This window comes from Pundamilia nyererei, unplaced genomic scaffold, assembly GCF_000239375.1.
Source record: "Pundamilia nyererei isolate P.nyererei 1_Seehausen unplaced genomic scaffold, PunNye1.0 scaffold00278, whole genome shotgun sequence".
Taxonomy (NCBI): domain Eukaryota; kingdom Metazoa; phylum Chordata; class Actinopteri; order Cichliformes; family Cichlidae; genus Pundamilia; species Pundamilia nyererei.
Window position 1 is genome coordinate 199,788 of NW_005187679.1, and position 16,674 is coordinate 216,461.

Sequence of the window (16,674 nt, forward strand, 5' to 3'; positions counted from 1 at the left end):
ACTTTTAAAACTTCAATTTAGTTGTTGGGTTCCTGTTAATATGCACTGCAAATAAAAGTCTTATTATTTTACAAGAAGAGTGCTAGAGAGCATAATTATTTCTTGATTAAATTCTATTCACATTAATTGTCAAACATTTTGATTATTGGTTGTTTTTTATGATTATTTTTAAACAGATGTCCCTAACATGAACTTGTACCAGGTTATTAAATGCTAGTTATTAATTGTCTATTTTACAAAAATCCAAGTTTTTAAGTTTCTGATTGCAAGCCACACAAAAGATGAAATTTGAATGATTTGTTTTGTTGTGGGTTTTTTTTTAAACCTCTATTATGTAGAAATTGTAACCTTGTGGATATGTAGTGGCACAAAAACTGAGAATTTTTAAAAGTATATTTGAATCATTTGAGAGGTTAAAAAAATCTACAAACTCAACAAATAAAGTATGCGTAATCAAATTATCCAGACAAATTATTTGTCATTGGCCTAGGTTCCCAGCTTTGCCTTGTTGGGAATTAAGCTTAGAGTGTAACTTTGATAACCTGAAATTTAATCTAAAATGAAAACTTTAGTGCTCTTAACACTTTCGTGACAGATTGTTAGCTAGGGAGAGTGTGACGCCAGTGTGTATACATGTATGCACAGAGACATCTGCATACACAGGAACAGACTGTAATAAGCTCTTGTTGATATACTGGTTACAGAGCAAACAGGTGTTACATGTCAGAACTGCTTACTTACACTGTCTGGCTGACATTTCCAGCTTAAGAGAGACAGAGCTCACAATTTCCTGTCAGGGTTGGCCCTACTGACAGCACAGACCTCACACCCCAGACCTCGGCAGCATTTTAGCTTGTGTCTCCATCTTAACACGGCTTCTGTCTGTGACTGTGCCATGTTGGCTTGAGCATAACACCAGACTGTCATTAGACTGCCACTTTTGCCAAAGAAAATCTTTTTGTAGAGGTATAATGTACAGCAAAAGTCTGCCATTTGAAGTTTATTTCCTCTCATCCACAAATAGTAAATGCTTACATCTTTAGCAAAGATTTTTTTATTTGTCTAAAATATTTACATTGACTGGCAATTACTCACTTGCAGCACAGCCAGAAACCTCACCACCTTCCCGAATTAATATGCCACACACTATAGAGCAAGTTCATGCTCACATCTCTGCCCTATTAAGAAAAAAATGGGGGTAAAAAAGTAGCAAAATTTTATCACTAACAAAAAAATGGCACTGTGACACACACCCCAGAACACACACGCACACACTGGCGTTATGTTTGGGCAGCAGCCCTTTTATTTGTGGCAACAAAAATTTTCTGATATATCTGAGCAGTATTATCAGGCCCTGTCCTGCAAATGAGCTCCATTCAACAGCTTGAATTTAATTTGGTGGCAGTACCTCTTGTTCAGCCGTAGGACTTTAATAATATCCATGAAGTTCTCCACCACCTGAAGGTTCTGGTTAAAATGACGCTTCAACTCAAAGTAACAGTTTTCTTAAGTAGAGCAAAGACTCCTGATACGAGGTGCAGTCCATGATGGTGGAGCTTGAGTCCATTTCACAGCAGCCTGGCCTATAGAGAGAAAATACATTAATGAAAAAAAATAAGCTAAAAATGAATAATTACTCAAATATCTTGCAGAATATACTTAGACTGCTTGCCCAAGTCAAATCTGTCACATCTGTATATTTAAAAACAAACAAACAAACAAACAAACAAAAAGATCCCCATGAACTAAATAGAAGAGAAGAAGTTAAAGAATTGAAACTCGGAGGTAGGGTGGGGCACGTAAACGAGAATCAACAGCTTGCAGAACTGGGCGAACCTATATAGATGACAACCGGAAGGAGCGTGTTTGGAGGCGTGGCCCCGCTCCTGAAATTCCAATACTTAATCTCCAAATAAAATACCCACTGTTATTGTAGTTAACTTGGATATGTTAAATAATTTATGTAAATAGTTCTACTATTTATAGATAAAGAAACTGAATACTCTATGTAGAACATGTGTTGGTGACCATTTGTTTCTGTCTTGCAGCTGAAGGATATGGATACAGGAATCAGCGCAAATTTTCAGAAGACATTGACTGGTCGTACGCAGGTGAGTCAACAATCACAGGTAACAAAACGAAAATGCTGAAGCAACTTCTGTGCATTCAGAACGTTCCTGAATTAGTAGAGCAACATGGTGTCAACAGATTTGGGAGGTCTTCATTTTGTTATGTGTTTGTGTACACTGCTGTTTGGTAAGACTCTTGAGTATATATATTATTAGTGTGGGTCTTTTGAAACTGAGTGGATGCTTGGTGAAGTCTTGGGACTCGTCTGCAAACTCCAATCCACTTTTTGTGGTGGGGGAATAGGTGATACCCCGAACACGGTGGTGTTCTGGGGCATTGATATTGCTGGCCCTGGACTAACCTTTTCCTAACCCATGGCAGGTTGTGGGAGATGGGGGTGCCTACTGAGCCACAGGAGGTAGAGGATTACCCTCCTTCCGGGGGTAGTCCTCAACCTCTTGGTTTTACCTGTCCCATCCTTCCCTCCTCCACACTCCCTCATACAACACATCACTCACACACGTAGTCTTGAAGGGGTGTCGTGGATTGCGTAGGTTAGTGTGTAAGGCCATGAAAGGGCCCCCTGTGTAACGGATATTCATGAATACACGGATGCGCCTTATGCCCCCCCCGTCCTCCTTTTTTAATTACACACAGGGGTGCAGGAAGGGGGACATCTTCCTACACCCCTGTTTCACACACTCTGCCTCAGATCAGGGGCAACAAGCAGTTTGTGGTGGTTTAGGGCGACATCTGCTCACCAACACCATGGGGGGGGGTTTGCACGTGTCTTTGTCTCTCTGTATGTCATCAGTTGGTAGGTGAGAGCGAGTGAACGAAGTGTATGAGCGTGTGTGTGTGCATGGTGGGGTCTGGGTCTGGGGCTTGCTGGGCCTTGGCCCAAGTGGGACATGGTGACCAGGTCGTGTGTACTTTTGGGAGCTGTCTGCCTTCAGGCTTCTGGGGGGCATCATTGCAGTTACCCTAATTATCAAGTACATTTGTGACAAAGACACAGTGACTGCGTGTGAGAATGCCTGACTCATACACTCTCTCCCCATCTCCTTCTCACGCTGTCCTTTCTCTCACACACATACTATTGGAAAATTGTTGATTTATGTGTCTGTGTTTTTTCACATTCTTTGTGCTCCAGGTCTTGTATGTTTGTTTTTTTTGTTTTGTTTTGTTTGTTTGGTTTTTTTTTGGGGGGGGGGGGGTTTATTTTGTTTTTGTCTCTTACTTGTGCAGTAGTTGGCAATACATTTTATTTGTTTTATTTGTTTAAAGTTTGTGGCAAGCCTATTCATGCTGTTATGCATTAAGCAAACACCAAAAGAGTATGGTAGGTATAGAAGCTCTAGCTAAAATAAAGAGTCTCAGTGGCATGTAAAGGAACAAAGAGCAGAAAGATAAATCTAAAAGACTTCCACACCCAGTACTGGACATCACTACCAACAATACAGACTGCATTGCCCTTTAGCTGCTGTTACATTAATCTTGAAACTTGATTTTTAGGCGAGAGGTTTCTTCACTTTATGTGTTCTTAATGATCAAATACGGGCCTATCAGACTGCCAGTTTTTGTTTTGAAAGATTCATGTTTCCAAAAAAGAAAGGGGGGAAAAAGGAAAAACTGGTGATAAACTGACTTTTCTTCTGTCACCATTAGAGCTGCACGATTAATCGTTAGAAAATAGCGATCTCGATTCATACTTATGTGCGATCTCATTTCCTTTTTTTTCTTTTTTTTTTTTGAAGAGAGTCATGTTAATATTTATTGTCAAATATCAGTGAGAAATATTGGCAAAAGTAGATCAATGTGCTTTGTTTTAAATGAAAAGTCTACCAGCTAATTTGTCTTTCTTTTTTCAAATTGTGATTTTTTTTTTTAATTTATTTATTTTTTTTGGGAAAGAAGGGGAGAAAGAAAGAGGGAAAGAGAAACAGCTGAGAAGAGGGACGGGGGAGAAGGGCAAAAGACAAAAACCAACAGAATGAGCAGAAAAAAAAAGAAGAAAAAAAATGCATATATCAATCACCTGGGTCAGTTATGCAGACATACTTCCACGATGCTTCCCTTTCTTGCTCCTCTTTTTTTCTCAGGTTTCTGAGTACATAGTACTAAGTACATAAGTACATCAGTTTGATGACATCTGATGTACTCATGGATCTTTGTATTTTTATTGTGGACAGTGGTTCTGATAGTGGCTATATAAATGATAGACAACTGTTAGATTGATAAATGGAAGGTTTCCTACTTGATATTCAGTTTTTGTTGAAAAAAAAAGGGGTCAGTTTCAACAAAAGATCTAAATTTGTTTCAAAGAGGAGAATACAATGCTCTCACAGTTACCCCAAGATAAAAGGAGTGATATTCTGATGTTGGAGTTTTCATGAACGTGAACTGTGCTGAAAACTGCTTCTCTGACTGAGCAAACACAAATGAATTAAACAAGCATGTTCTGACTTCTCCGATCATTCTCTAAAGTGGAAATGACTTCTCCATATTTTTAAGTTGGTCTTTGTTATGAATTCAAAATGATGTCACAAATTGGGCAGATGTCTTAACAATCATTTTAGTAACATACTCTGGACTGCATACTTTTATAAACAGAACAGTAATCTCAGGATCAATGAATATATACAGTATATTCCAAATATTTTATAAATATTTCGTATTTAATTGTATTAAAAGACAAAACACATCAATAGCATTCACTAAGAAAGTTTTAGAGACTGGCTGAGATGGCGTGTTGCTTCTTCTCTGTAGAAAGCTCTTGCTTCACGATCTTTAAGAGGTGGCGATAGTTTCAATGTAATACAAATGAAGCGTGGCTGTGGAACATCAAGCACTTAATAAGAAAAGCAAAAAACCCTCATTTTAACATTGTCATAAAGTTCAGGAAATACAAAGAAGAGAATAGTTTATATAATGGTGTTCTGTAAATACTTTGTCAATAATTCCTACACCTTTGACACATCACAAGCATCACTTTCAGTCTTCTGTCTGGCTTCCCACAGAGTTGACATTCGCAAACCTGAAACAATGACTTGGTGATGTTCCGGGGTAGGATGAGAGCCATCTTTTCAATTTCTTCCATGTACAAGTCGGCCACAATGGGAGAAATTGGGGAGCCCATGGCACACCCATGTTTCTGTGTGTAGTACTGACCCTTGTATGTAAAATATGCGTAATGAAGACAGTTCCAAAGGTAAACACACTTGGTCGATGCTGAGAGTAGTCCTGTTGCAGAGGATGAGGTCATCCTGTAATCTCTTACAAACTACCTCCAACGCTTCCGTGACTGGAATACAAATAAAGACACATGTAACATCATATAAGGCCATTGTTTCATCTGCTCCTGTAATGACATCTCGCACCTTCTCAACAAAATCCAAAATGTTCTGGATGTGGTATCCAGAGCTGCCTACCAAGGGGTTGAGAATCAAAGACAAAAGATTTTAAGATGTCATAGGTGACATAGTTGATTATACAGACAATTGGTTTTAAAGGTGTGCACTTTTTACCAATCTTCTGTAAACCATACAGACTTGGTGTAGATTCCCCTGGGTATAGCCCTGGGTATGATGTCCAGTTAGTGTTGTCTTGTTCTAACTGTTTCAGACAATCTATCACCCTCTTCCTGTAACCACTTCCTGGGTTTCATTTAGGGGTTCATAACTATTTTTGTTACTGAGCAGTGGCAAAAGGATGTTCTAGTGAGTTCTATGCTAAGCAAAGCCATAAAGGAACAAAGTTATATTAGACACTGGTCTGAAACTGATTAACAACCTAATCTGGTCAGCTACTTCAGCAGTCCCCAACCCCCGGGCCTCGGACCGGTACCGGTCCGTGAGTCGTTTGGTACCGGGCCGCAAGAGTTGAGGCTCAGGTGTGAAATGTATGGTTTTCAGGGTTTTTATTGGTTTTCAGCATTATTTTGTTATCGTTTTGATCGTTAACTCTGTTTTCCTGGGTCTTTTCATGTGTGTTATGAATAAATCTTCTTTTTTTTCGGTACCGGTACTAGTTTTATTTTGTTGTATGTATCCGCGACACCTTAAAGGCCGGTCCGTGAAAATATTGTCGGGCATAAACCGGTCCGTGGCGCAAAAAAGGTTGGAGACCGCTGTCCTACTTAACTGACGAGATCAATGTTACAAGTCAGTTAAACTTCAATATCACAGAAGTTTAACCGACTTGATGCTATACTATGATTAAAAAGTGTTCTTTTAATTTTTGTAAAACGTGCACGGTGCATAAACACCTTGCATCCCCACGCACGGGGCGATCCACGCTAACTTGCTAACGGAGATTTGCCGCATTAATGCGGTTATGGCATTAACGTCATTTTAACGAGATTAACGTTGACAGCACTAGTATATATGGATAAAGTACACATCATTTGCGTATGTTTAATCTATGTTTAAATGTCCCTTAGCATAATGTCCCTTGACCAGACACCTTTGGTAAGCACACAAGCTTTTAGCATAATTTTTCTGCTGACTTTAAAAGTTATTGGTTTTGGCAGGTTTGAGGTAATCACTTTGGAAAAATGTCGGTCTGTTTTATCCTTTCCACAACCAGCTTTGATCTGTGTTGTGTATCATTGCCCTATTGAAACACTGAACACATTTGAACTGTTTTATTTCATTTTATCCACTTTGTACCAGTTCCGCTGGCAGCAATATTCCCCCAGTTCCAACCCAATATTTACCAGTTGGTACTATTTTCCCTGTGGTTAAGCACCTTAGCTTTATAAGTAAAGGTGAGCTAATCTGAGTTGATGTACAGTAGCTAGTATCACCAAAGGTTTTACACCCTGTGGTCTATCCAGATCTTTTCATACTGCTCAGATGACACAGAGCAAACCAAAAACAAGAAAACACATTGCTGTTGTGTAATAACACCCTGACATAGTTTTTAGGGTCAGATTTCTCAGGGAAACTCTAATGTGTATAGAAGTCCCTTCTTTTCCAAAAGATTCTATATCATACAATGTTTTGATGATGCTGGTGATGAACACTGGGGTGGCTCAGGAGGTAGAATGGGTCAGAAGGTTGGTGGTTTGATCCCTGGCTGCTCCAGTCTGCATGCCAAATATCCTTGGGCAAGATTCGAACCTCAAGTTGCTCTCTGAAGCATCCATCAGAGTATGTGTAATGTGTAATGTGTGTGAATGTCAGATAGAAAGCACTTATGTAAAACCATACAGAAAAGTGCTTGTGTGAATGGGTGAATGAGGTGAATGAGGTATTGTGCGAAGCGTTTTGAGTGCTTCAAGAGAGTAGAAAAGCGCTATATTAGAATGAGTCCATTTGCCATTTAACACTGCTTTTGTCCAGAAATGTTACAGATGTGTATACTGTCTGTTCTATAGCAGCATGTGGCTCACGTAATATTAAAGAAAAAACATTTTAACTCTTGAGCTCTGCTTAAGCATTTGCATTTACTTTGTTTCTCCATTCATTTATCTTTGTTTTTCCAACAGTGCGCTCACTGGTTTAACTTAACTTCTACAAAAATCAGCAGAGAAATGAGAAGTGCTTCACGTATTTAATCAACCACAAAACTTCTTTACTTATTAAGTGCAAGATTTGTTATCATATTGCAAATTTCAGAAAAAGTCATTGTAATTCATTTCCCAGATTAACTCTAATGATAAGGTATAAAGTTTACATGAATTCACAAAATGGTAAAATGTCAATTTTTTTGTATTGGAGTTTGTATTGTATTTTTTTGTAGACATTTCTATATTAGATGGAGGAAAACAGGAATTTATTCTGTCATTTAAATGTTTATCTATAAGTTAATTACTTTGGTGTAGTATGAATGGACATGGAAGAGGTCTTTATTAATAGAAAAAGCTTGAAATGTCTGAAAATCTAATTAAAGGTTTAAACTCTATGCCCTCCTTCACATTTTTGAAGCTGTCCAGTGGGCAGGGCCAATTCTGGGCCCCAGGCCTTACTTTTGTGACACCCCTGAACTCGAGAGAGTCACCTACTCAACTGAAAATTATTGAAAGTAACAACTTTCACTTTTCACTATTTTTTAAAATTTATTTTGGGTTTGATTATTATTTGGTTGTCTTTCCACCAAGATCTACACCACCCCAAAAATGATTTATCTGAACACTAATTGTCTATATACACACTCCAGGAACATTAAACCAGAACAACTGGGCCAAGAAGTTTCCATCCTGCAGCAACGCCAAGCAGTCTCCCATCAACATAGAACAGAACCTGGCCCAGGTGAAACTACAGTACCAGAAGTTGAGCTTTGATGGCTGGGAGAATCTGACAACTAACAGAACAACAATCAAGAACGATGGCAAGACTGGTAATAACAGTAATGCTTTGGATTGTTTTTTTTTTGTTGTTGTTGTTGTTGTTGTTTTCTAGAACAATGAGAATTTTGATCTAGTTTGGTCAGTTCTACATATTCACATATACTTATATCTCAACTACTGTATGGAATAAAATAGACATTTTACACATTATGATCGCCAGTGGAGGAGTCCTTTTGAGCCTAGCAACTGATTTTTTTTCCCTCCTCAGACAATAAAATTGAAATCTTGGAATATATTAACAGCATTTATTAGAGCACCAGCCAATGTAATTTTTAAGTCATAGCTCCTATAAATTAAGAGATTGGCACTATAACTACTATATAATTTTTTGGTTTCTGTAAGGGTCACCTGTATGTGCAAGCTCAAAATTATATATTTATTGCTACATTATAATTATTGTTATCCATTAAATTTCAAATTGTCTTTTACAAACAAGTAGAAAATAGTAAAGCACATTCTCATTTTTAAAGTAATTATTTACTTCCATCACTGAACAGAACAATGTCTTTTTGTGGTTGAAAGATTCATTCATTTCTGACTTCTTAAGTCCACAAGCTGAAATTTAGATATAAAAATGTGAATTTTTAAAAAATTAGGACAGGCTAATAAAAAGAAAAAAAAACTGTATACTTGTACAAGTCAACAAGAATGAATTAGCAACAGGTTGAGCTAATATTTTCCTTACCTTAACGGGGAAATTAGATTTTTGCCAAGACAAAAAAACGTAACAGGCTTAAACTTACATGGATTAAATGGCACAAAGGGAGGCAAACAAAGAGAGATCACAGTTACCAAAACATATCAAAGGGACTTTTCTTCATGTGTTCAATAATCGGTGACTTAAAACAGGCTTAATATCATCAGTTCACAGTAAATAAGGTATTATCACAACAAAACCATAATTACATGACCGTGGCAACACGATGAAAACATGACCACTTTTGTGATCCATTCAAAGTAAGTTTCGATTCTTGAGCGTATCTTTTTAGCAAGTTAAAGAAAAGGCGACTTTTATTCAGGTCTGTTTTATGGTAGAGTGCAGGTGCTGCTAGAGTATTAAATAGAGAAGATCATCTTTTGATATTCTGTATGTTTCTAATCCATTGTTTTCAGGACATTTTCACTGTGTTGTGGTTGAGTCTTCAATGCAGTAGGCAAAGAATAAAACTGAAAAATGTGGGATATCAAAAACTTGAAGCAGATCTACAGTCATTGCCACTGCAACATCTTGTTTCTTTTCTTTTTGCCATTCTGTTGTAGGGTTGTTCGATATAACGATATATATCGGTTTCGTATTACGCTATCCTTTGTTTCGTGGTGTCGCAAAATATAACAATTTAAGGGAATATTTTTTCAGCGTTTTGATGGTCACTGTGGTGGCTATATTAATTTCTTAAAGTTCTCTCTTTCTCTTATATTTAAAATATCCACACTACGCGACTGTTTTTACACATTGTCATTAGCAACAATGATGGTAAACCCATCGTGTGGCTCCACCTTTGGCTTGTTTATTTTCCACATAAACCTTTCACAATGAAGCTGAAGATCCTGTTGAGATTTTCAAAAAAAACTGAAATGATGACAAGCAGAAGGACCATTCAAAACAAATCGAGACCTTATTTCTAAACGAGGGGCTCCCTCTGTAGCATTGACATGGTTTGGTTATGAAAAGTCTGACACGGACCAGAAAACTGTACTATGCAAATTATGCATGAAACCGGTCCCCACCTCAGACTCAAACACGGCAAACCTCTTCTACCACCTACGCAAGAATAGTGTGAAAGAGTATGGAGAGAGTTTATGGATGAAAACCAAAAAAAAAGCCATCATGTGCTAAAAAGAAACCTTAGACTCAAACGTTAGAACAGGCTTTTCCTGTGTAATAAATAATCACAAAGAAAATTCTGTCCGTTACAACTTGTGTCTAAAAATGTACAGTTTCACGCATCAGTCAAAACACTCAACTCCAAGTGTACGACGCCCACCTGAAAACACTTCACGCAAGTCGAGTTGCCCAAGATTCACAGAATTTACAGAAAATGTAAAATTTTTGTCATATATATCGTTGTCATGACAATAAATGTCTTATATTGGGATATGAGATTTTGGTCATATCGCACAGCGCTATTCTGTTGTAGACTTACTAGTATGCTTTTGCCCGACCCAGTTTGGGTCATGCAAGCTGTTGTACAAATGGCATCTCTCTTTATACATTAGTCTCAATGTAGCTTTTTAATAGCAATTATAAAATAAAGAAAACTCACACGTGCCATTTTTTCTCACATATCTTTTCTGTTAGTGACCATCAATGTGGATGGTGACTTCTATGTCAGTGGAGCAGGTCTCAGGTCAAAGGTCAAGGTGGGGTGCATCACTTTCCACTGGGGGTGCTGCAATGCTTCTTCAGAGGGGTCAGAACATAGTCTGAATGGTGTCAAATACCCTCTAGAGGTGAGTCAGCTTATGTGAGTAGTGTTGAGCTTGGTAATGACCTAAATGTTAAATATTACTTACAGACTCAAATTCATCTGTTATGATCAGGAGAATTTAAACTATATCTATAAGTTCAGCTCTGTCCAGAAATGAAGCATTCAGCTATGTTAAACTCTAAGATCAACCTAAATATCATTAGCTGTCTTTATTATTGTGTTTTCATCACAGTTTTGTTCTGTCTTTATTTAATGATAGATTAATTAGTATTATTTACTATTTTTTGTTTTACCTCTGCAACCTTTGTTCCATTTTTATAATTTTATTTTCATTTTATTTGCTCTACTTAATTTAGTTTTATATTATTTCTTGTATTGTTTTGTTTACTACTTGACATGATGCATCTCAAGACATTTACTTAAATATGATAAAAAATAATGTTATAATATTATATAACATTATAACCAGAATTCTTATAAAGCAACAATAAAATATCATCCTAATTTAAAACAAAATCATTTCATATTTTTAAAAAGGACCTTTACAAAAAGAAATTCAGTGTCTGAATTAAACAATCTCACTGGACTGATAGACTCAACTTGTTGGTGTTTATTTTTTTCTGTTTACTCCTGTAGATGCAAATATACTGTTATGACCCACTTCGATTTGATTCTTTGGATGAAAGCATCAAGGCTGGAGGCAGAATCACAGCACTCGCTGTTCTATTTGAGGTTTGTGGTGTGTGCATGTGTTCACTACAAGGCATATTGTTATGTGCTGAGAACAGGTTTAGAGGTTTGTATGACTTGTGTGCTTAAAGAGTAAAGCATTGAAATTCAAAAAGCTATTCAATGCATGCGTGACAATAGAAGAAGAAAGGTATTACAATAATTAAAATAAAATAAAAGTTAAGCTTGAATAAGTTACTGCAATCATTGAGGAACTTGGCATGGAGCCGCTACTCCTCTGTTGAAAAGAGCTGATTGGGGGCTTTTTAATTCACAACAGGTAAACAGATGTTCAAAGTGATACTGCCAGTGTATGTAGTATCGTGGCTTTGTCCTGTCTTCCTACCCTAACCCCATCCAGTCACAGCAGATGATCATCCTGAGCGTGGATCTGTTGTAGGTTTCTTACTGTTAAAAGTTGTGTTGAGAAGTTTTTCCTTCTCACTTCCACCAAAGCACTTGTTCATAGGGGGTCATATGACCGCTGGGGTTTTCTTTGCTTTGCACACAGAGGGTCGTTTGATTCTTTGTATTATTGTAGGGTCTTTACCTTACAATACAAAATGCTTTGAGGAAATTGTTGTTGTGATTTGCCACTATATAAATAACACTGAATTGAATAGTAATGTTCAATCATTAGACTGAAGGTTTATTTTTATTGTTGGTTTATGATCATTGCTGTGTTCTTGTCTGTGTGCTTATGTTCAGTGTCAGGGTTCATACTGAGCATAGTAAATACTTTTTCTTAACATGCAGTCTGCTTTGTGCAGTCATGTTGCCTCTGGCCATGTTGGCATGTTAGAACTGTGAAAGGTCAGGTTGGAACAAATCAAAGACGAATGCCTCATGTGAAACAGCAGGGAATATCTGTGTGTCTTTCCAGCTAAAGCTTGGGCATAAAAACTACCAGTTAACTACCAGTTTTGTTTCTTGCCAGCAACTTTGGCAGTAACTGGGTCATAAATAATCTTCTTCTCATCGTTTTCTTTTTTTCTCTCTCAAAATTCCAAAAATGTGAACGCTTTGTTGGTGAAAGCAGTGTAACCATGAAAGTTCTGGTTTTGAATATGTCCTATAGTCTTGTTTAATATTCCCTTTGTGTTCCTTTTGTTTTTCTTAACTTTATGGTAAAATAATAAATGGAGCATTTAACAGTGCAAGATCATACATATCTTTAGCAGAACCTATATCTAAAACATAAAATCCATGACATGGTGTTATGTTTATAATTTTGAGAGGAAAGGGTTGTACGTTGTTTGTTTTATTTATTCCTTCATATTTTATTACTTTGTTAACTTACAAAGTTTCAGCCATAGGAACTTACAGTTTTACAGTATACTGGCTGTCCTGTTTATTTTCTGGTTTTTTTCCCAATGGTATTAGTGTTGTTATATTTGTTAGTAAAGCTATTTTAAGATATTCATTTGGAACCTGTATGTATATGTGTGATTTATCTGAAGTAATTATGTTTTCCTTTTCACAGATAAGCACTGAAGACAACATGAACTACGCTGCTATAATAGAAGGCATCAACAGTGTGAGCAGATATGGTACAGCAGGTGGTTTTTTGTGTTTTCTCTTACCTTTTCTTGTGTTGTGTGTTTTTAAGCTGTCTTGTTTACTGTCCAGGAAAGAGTGCCAGGGTTTCACCCTTCACCCTGCAAGGTCTTCTGCCAAACTCCACTGAAAAATACTTTATCTATAATGGCTCTCTGACTACGCCACCTTGCAGCGAGATTGTTGAGTGGATCATCTTCAAGAACACAGTAGCCATCTCCGATGACCAGGTGACAAATGCAGTTCCAGTACATTTAAATTAAAATGTATACATTTTCACTTTCTATTTTGAAATCTGCTTCAAATCCTGCATGTTGTTTATTATTTTTATATTCTTGTTTTAAATGGTAACCTTCTTTATATTGATTTCTAAATGACTGCACCACTTTAGGCAATAAAATATGATGCTAGCTTTTACTGTAAACATACAGTAGAATTTAAACATATTGTAAACATAACTTTCTCAGTATAATAGAGGGGTCTTTTTGCCTTAAGTGGCTCGACAAAACCTAAAAGCCCAGTTGGAGATAATGGGTATCATGACGGAAGTTATCTGAAGTTTCTATTAGGCTAGGCTTTCACCTTCAGGGTCTGTGCATGCTCACTCTAAAAATACAGTGGCTTGCAAAAGTATTCGACCCCCTTGAACTTTCCCACATTTTGTCACATTACAGCCACAAACATGAATCAGTTTTATTGGAATTCCACGTGAAAGACCAACACAAAGTGGTGCACACGTGAGAAGTGGAACAAAAATCACACATGATTCCAAACATCTTTTACAAATAAATAACTGCAAAGTGGGGTGTGTGTAATTATTCAGCCCCCTGAGTCAATACTTTATAGAACCACCTTTTGCGTTTGTGAACAGCAGTTTTCAGATCTTGCCACAGGTTCTCGATTGGATTTCGATCTGGACTTTGACTGGGCCGTTCTAACACATGGATATGTTTTGTTTTAAACCATTCCATTGTTGCCCTGGCTTTATGTTTAGGGTCGTTGTCCTGCTGGAAGGTGAACCTCTGCCCAGTCTCAAGTCTTTTGCAGACTCCAAGAGGTTTTCTTCCAATACTGCCCTGTATTTGGCTCCATCCATCTTCCCATCAACTCTGACCAGCTTCCCTGTCCCTGCTGAAGAGAAGCACCCCCAGAGCATGATGCTGTCACCACCATATTTGACAGTATGGTGTGTTCAGAGTGATGTGCAGTGTTAGTTTCCCGCCACACATAGCGTTTTGTATTTTGGGCAAAAAGTTCCATTTTGGTCTCATCTGACCAGAGCACCTTCTTCCACATGTTTGCTGTGTCCCCCACATGGCTTGTGGCAAACTGCAAACGGGACTTCTTATGGTTTTCTGTTAACAATGGCTTTCTTCTTGCCACTCTTCCATAAAGGCCAACTTTGTGCAGTGCACGACTAATAGTTGTCCTATAGACAGATTCCCCCACCTGAGCTGTAGATCTCTGCAGCTCATCCAGAGTCACCGTGGGCCTCTTGGCTGCATTTCTGATCAGCGCTCTCCTTGTTCGGCCTGTGAGTTTAGGTGGACGGCCTTGTCTTGGTAGGTTTACAGTTGTGCCATACTCCTTCCATTTCTGAACGATCGCTTGAACAGTGCTCTGTGGGATGTTCAAGGCTTGGGAAATCTTTTTGTAGCCTAAGCCTGCTTTAAATTTCTCAATAACTTTATCCCTGACCTGTCTGGTGTGTTCTTTGGACTTCATGGTGTTGTTGCTCCTAATATTCTCTTAGACAACCTCTGAGGCCGTCACAGGGCAGCTGTATTTGTACTGACATTAGATCACACACAGGTGCCCTCTATTTAGTCATTAGCACTGATCAGGCAATGTCTATGGGCAACTGACTGCACTCAGACCAAAGGGGGCTGAATAATTACGCACACCCCACTTTTCAGTTTTTTGTTTTTTTTTAATGTTTGGAATCATGTATGATTTTCATTCCACTTCTCACGTGTACACCACTTTGTGTTGGTCTTTCACGTGGAATTCCAATAAAACTGATGCATGTTTGTGGCTGTAATGTGACAAAATGTGGGAAAGTTCAAGGGGACCGAATACTTTTGAAAGCCACTGTAGGTGTTTTGTGGTTCATGTAACTCTGTTTCCACACAGAATGAGCTTGGAGTCCTGCTGGCTATTTACATTTAAACATTAAAGGTTACCATCCATTAACCTAATAAATAAAATTAAAAGACTGGGAAACAGTTTATTGGCAGATCATAGTGGAAATAAGTTTATTGCTTGAATAGACAGTATTGTTTTGTGTTTTGTGTTCTAAAAGCTGTAATTCCAACAGTGTAAAACACACACAGTTTGCATCACACTGGACAAATCACCACATTAAACAATAAACTGAAGTTGGTGTCATAAACACTAACAACTACATGGGGAAGGGGGCAGATGGGATGGACACTCACTGAAAACTGCGACTCGATAGAAGAATCGATAGAAAAAAACCCCAAAACAATTATTCCTATGTTCGTAAGCAACCCTTTAAAGAGATATTTAGGTTTCACAACAGAGAGGGGCAAGAGAGAGAGAAAGGGCGAGACAGACAGAGCATGACTGAACCCCATACAGAAGCAGTCTTTGCTTCAAACAATTATTGGCTTACAGAAGGTTTCTGAGCTATTCAGACTTGATGAAGCACATTAGACCCACATAATTGCATGTACCTGCACAAACATGTAGATGCATACAAAAGGTTTTCAACAAAAACATTCCACCATGATCCCTGCTGAGGACCAGATGTTGTTTTCAACCTGACTCATTCACTTCAAACACAGCTACCATTAGATAGGTTTCACTCTGGTGAACTGGTGACTCGGCAACACAAAAAGACCTGGATGTCCATGGAAGACAACAGTGGTGGGTGATCACAGAATCATTTCCATGGTGAAGAGAAACCCCTTCACAACAGCCAACCAAGTGAACAACACTCTCCAGGAGGCATATCAATATCCAAGTCTACCATAAAGAGATTAGTGCTTGAAAGTAAATACAGAGGGTTCACTGGAAGGTGCAAGCAACTCATAAACTTTAAGGCTAGATTAGATTTTACTAAAACACATCTAAAAAGCACAGAATGATGTCAAGAAAAGAGTATGGAGAGGGCATGGAACAGCTCACAATCCAAAGCATATCCAGGCAATATGATGGCTTGGCCGTGCATGGCTGCCGAAGGCACTGGGACACTAGTGTCTGACACAGGACAGAAGCAGCCGAATGAATTCGGAGTTTTTCAGAGACATACTGTCTGCTCACATCCAGCTAAATGGAGTCAAATTGATTGGGTTTCATAATACAGATGGACAATGACCCAAAACATACAGCCTAAGCAACACAGGAGTTTATTAAAGGAAAGAATTGGAATATTGTTGAATGGCCAAGTCAGTCACCTGATCTCAACCCTCTTGAGCATTTCAATTGCTGAGACATCTCTGTGCAGAATCCCCACGCTGACAGCTAATCACACACACACACACACACACACACACACACACACACACACACACG

The 16,674-nt window shown here is 38.1% G+C and overlaps 1 protein-coding gene across 1 annotated transcript in view; it reads left to right on the forward strand.

Annotated features, from left to right (window-relative positions):
- LOC102202942 (protein tyrosine phosphatase receptor type Z1) overlaps window positions 1–16,674 on the forward strand; it is a 68,444-nt gene that overhangs the window by 19,024 nt on the left and 32,746 nt on the right. Inside the window, exons 2-7 of the mRNA XM_013915258.1 lie at window positions 2,049–2,111; window positions 8,233–8,412; window positions 10,722–10,873; window positions 11,488–11,583; window positions 13,064–13,130; window positions 13,210–13,367. Of these exons, the coding sequence (XP_013770712.1) occupies window positions 2,049–2,111; window positions 8,233–8,412; window positions 10,722–10,873; window positions 11,488–11,583; window positions 13,064–13,130; window positions 13,210–13,367 (716 nt within the window). The remainder of the gene's footprint in view (window positions 1–2,048; window positions 2,112–8,232; window positions 8,413–10,721; window positions 10,874–11,487; window positions 11,584–13,063; window positions 13,131–13,209; window positions 13,368–16,674) is intronic.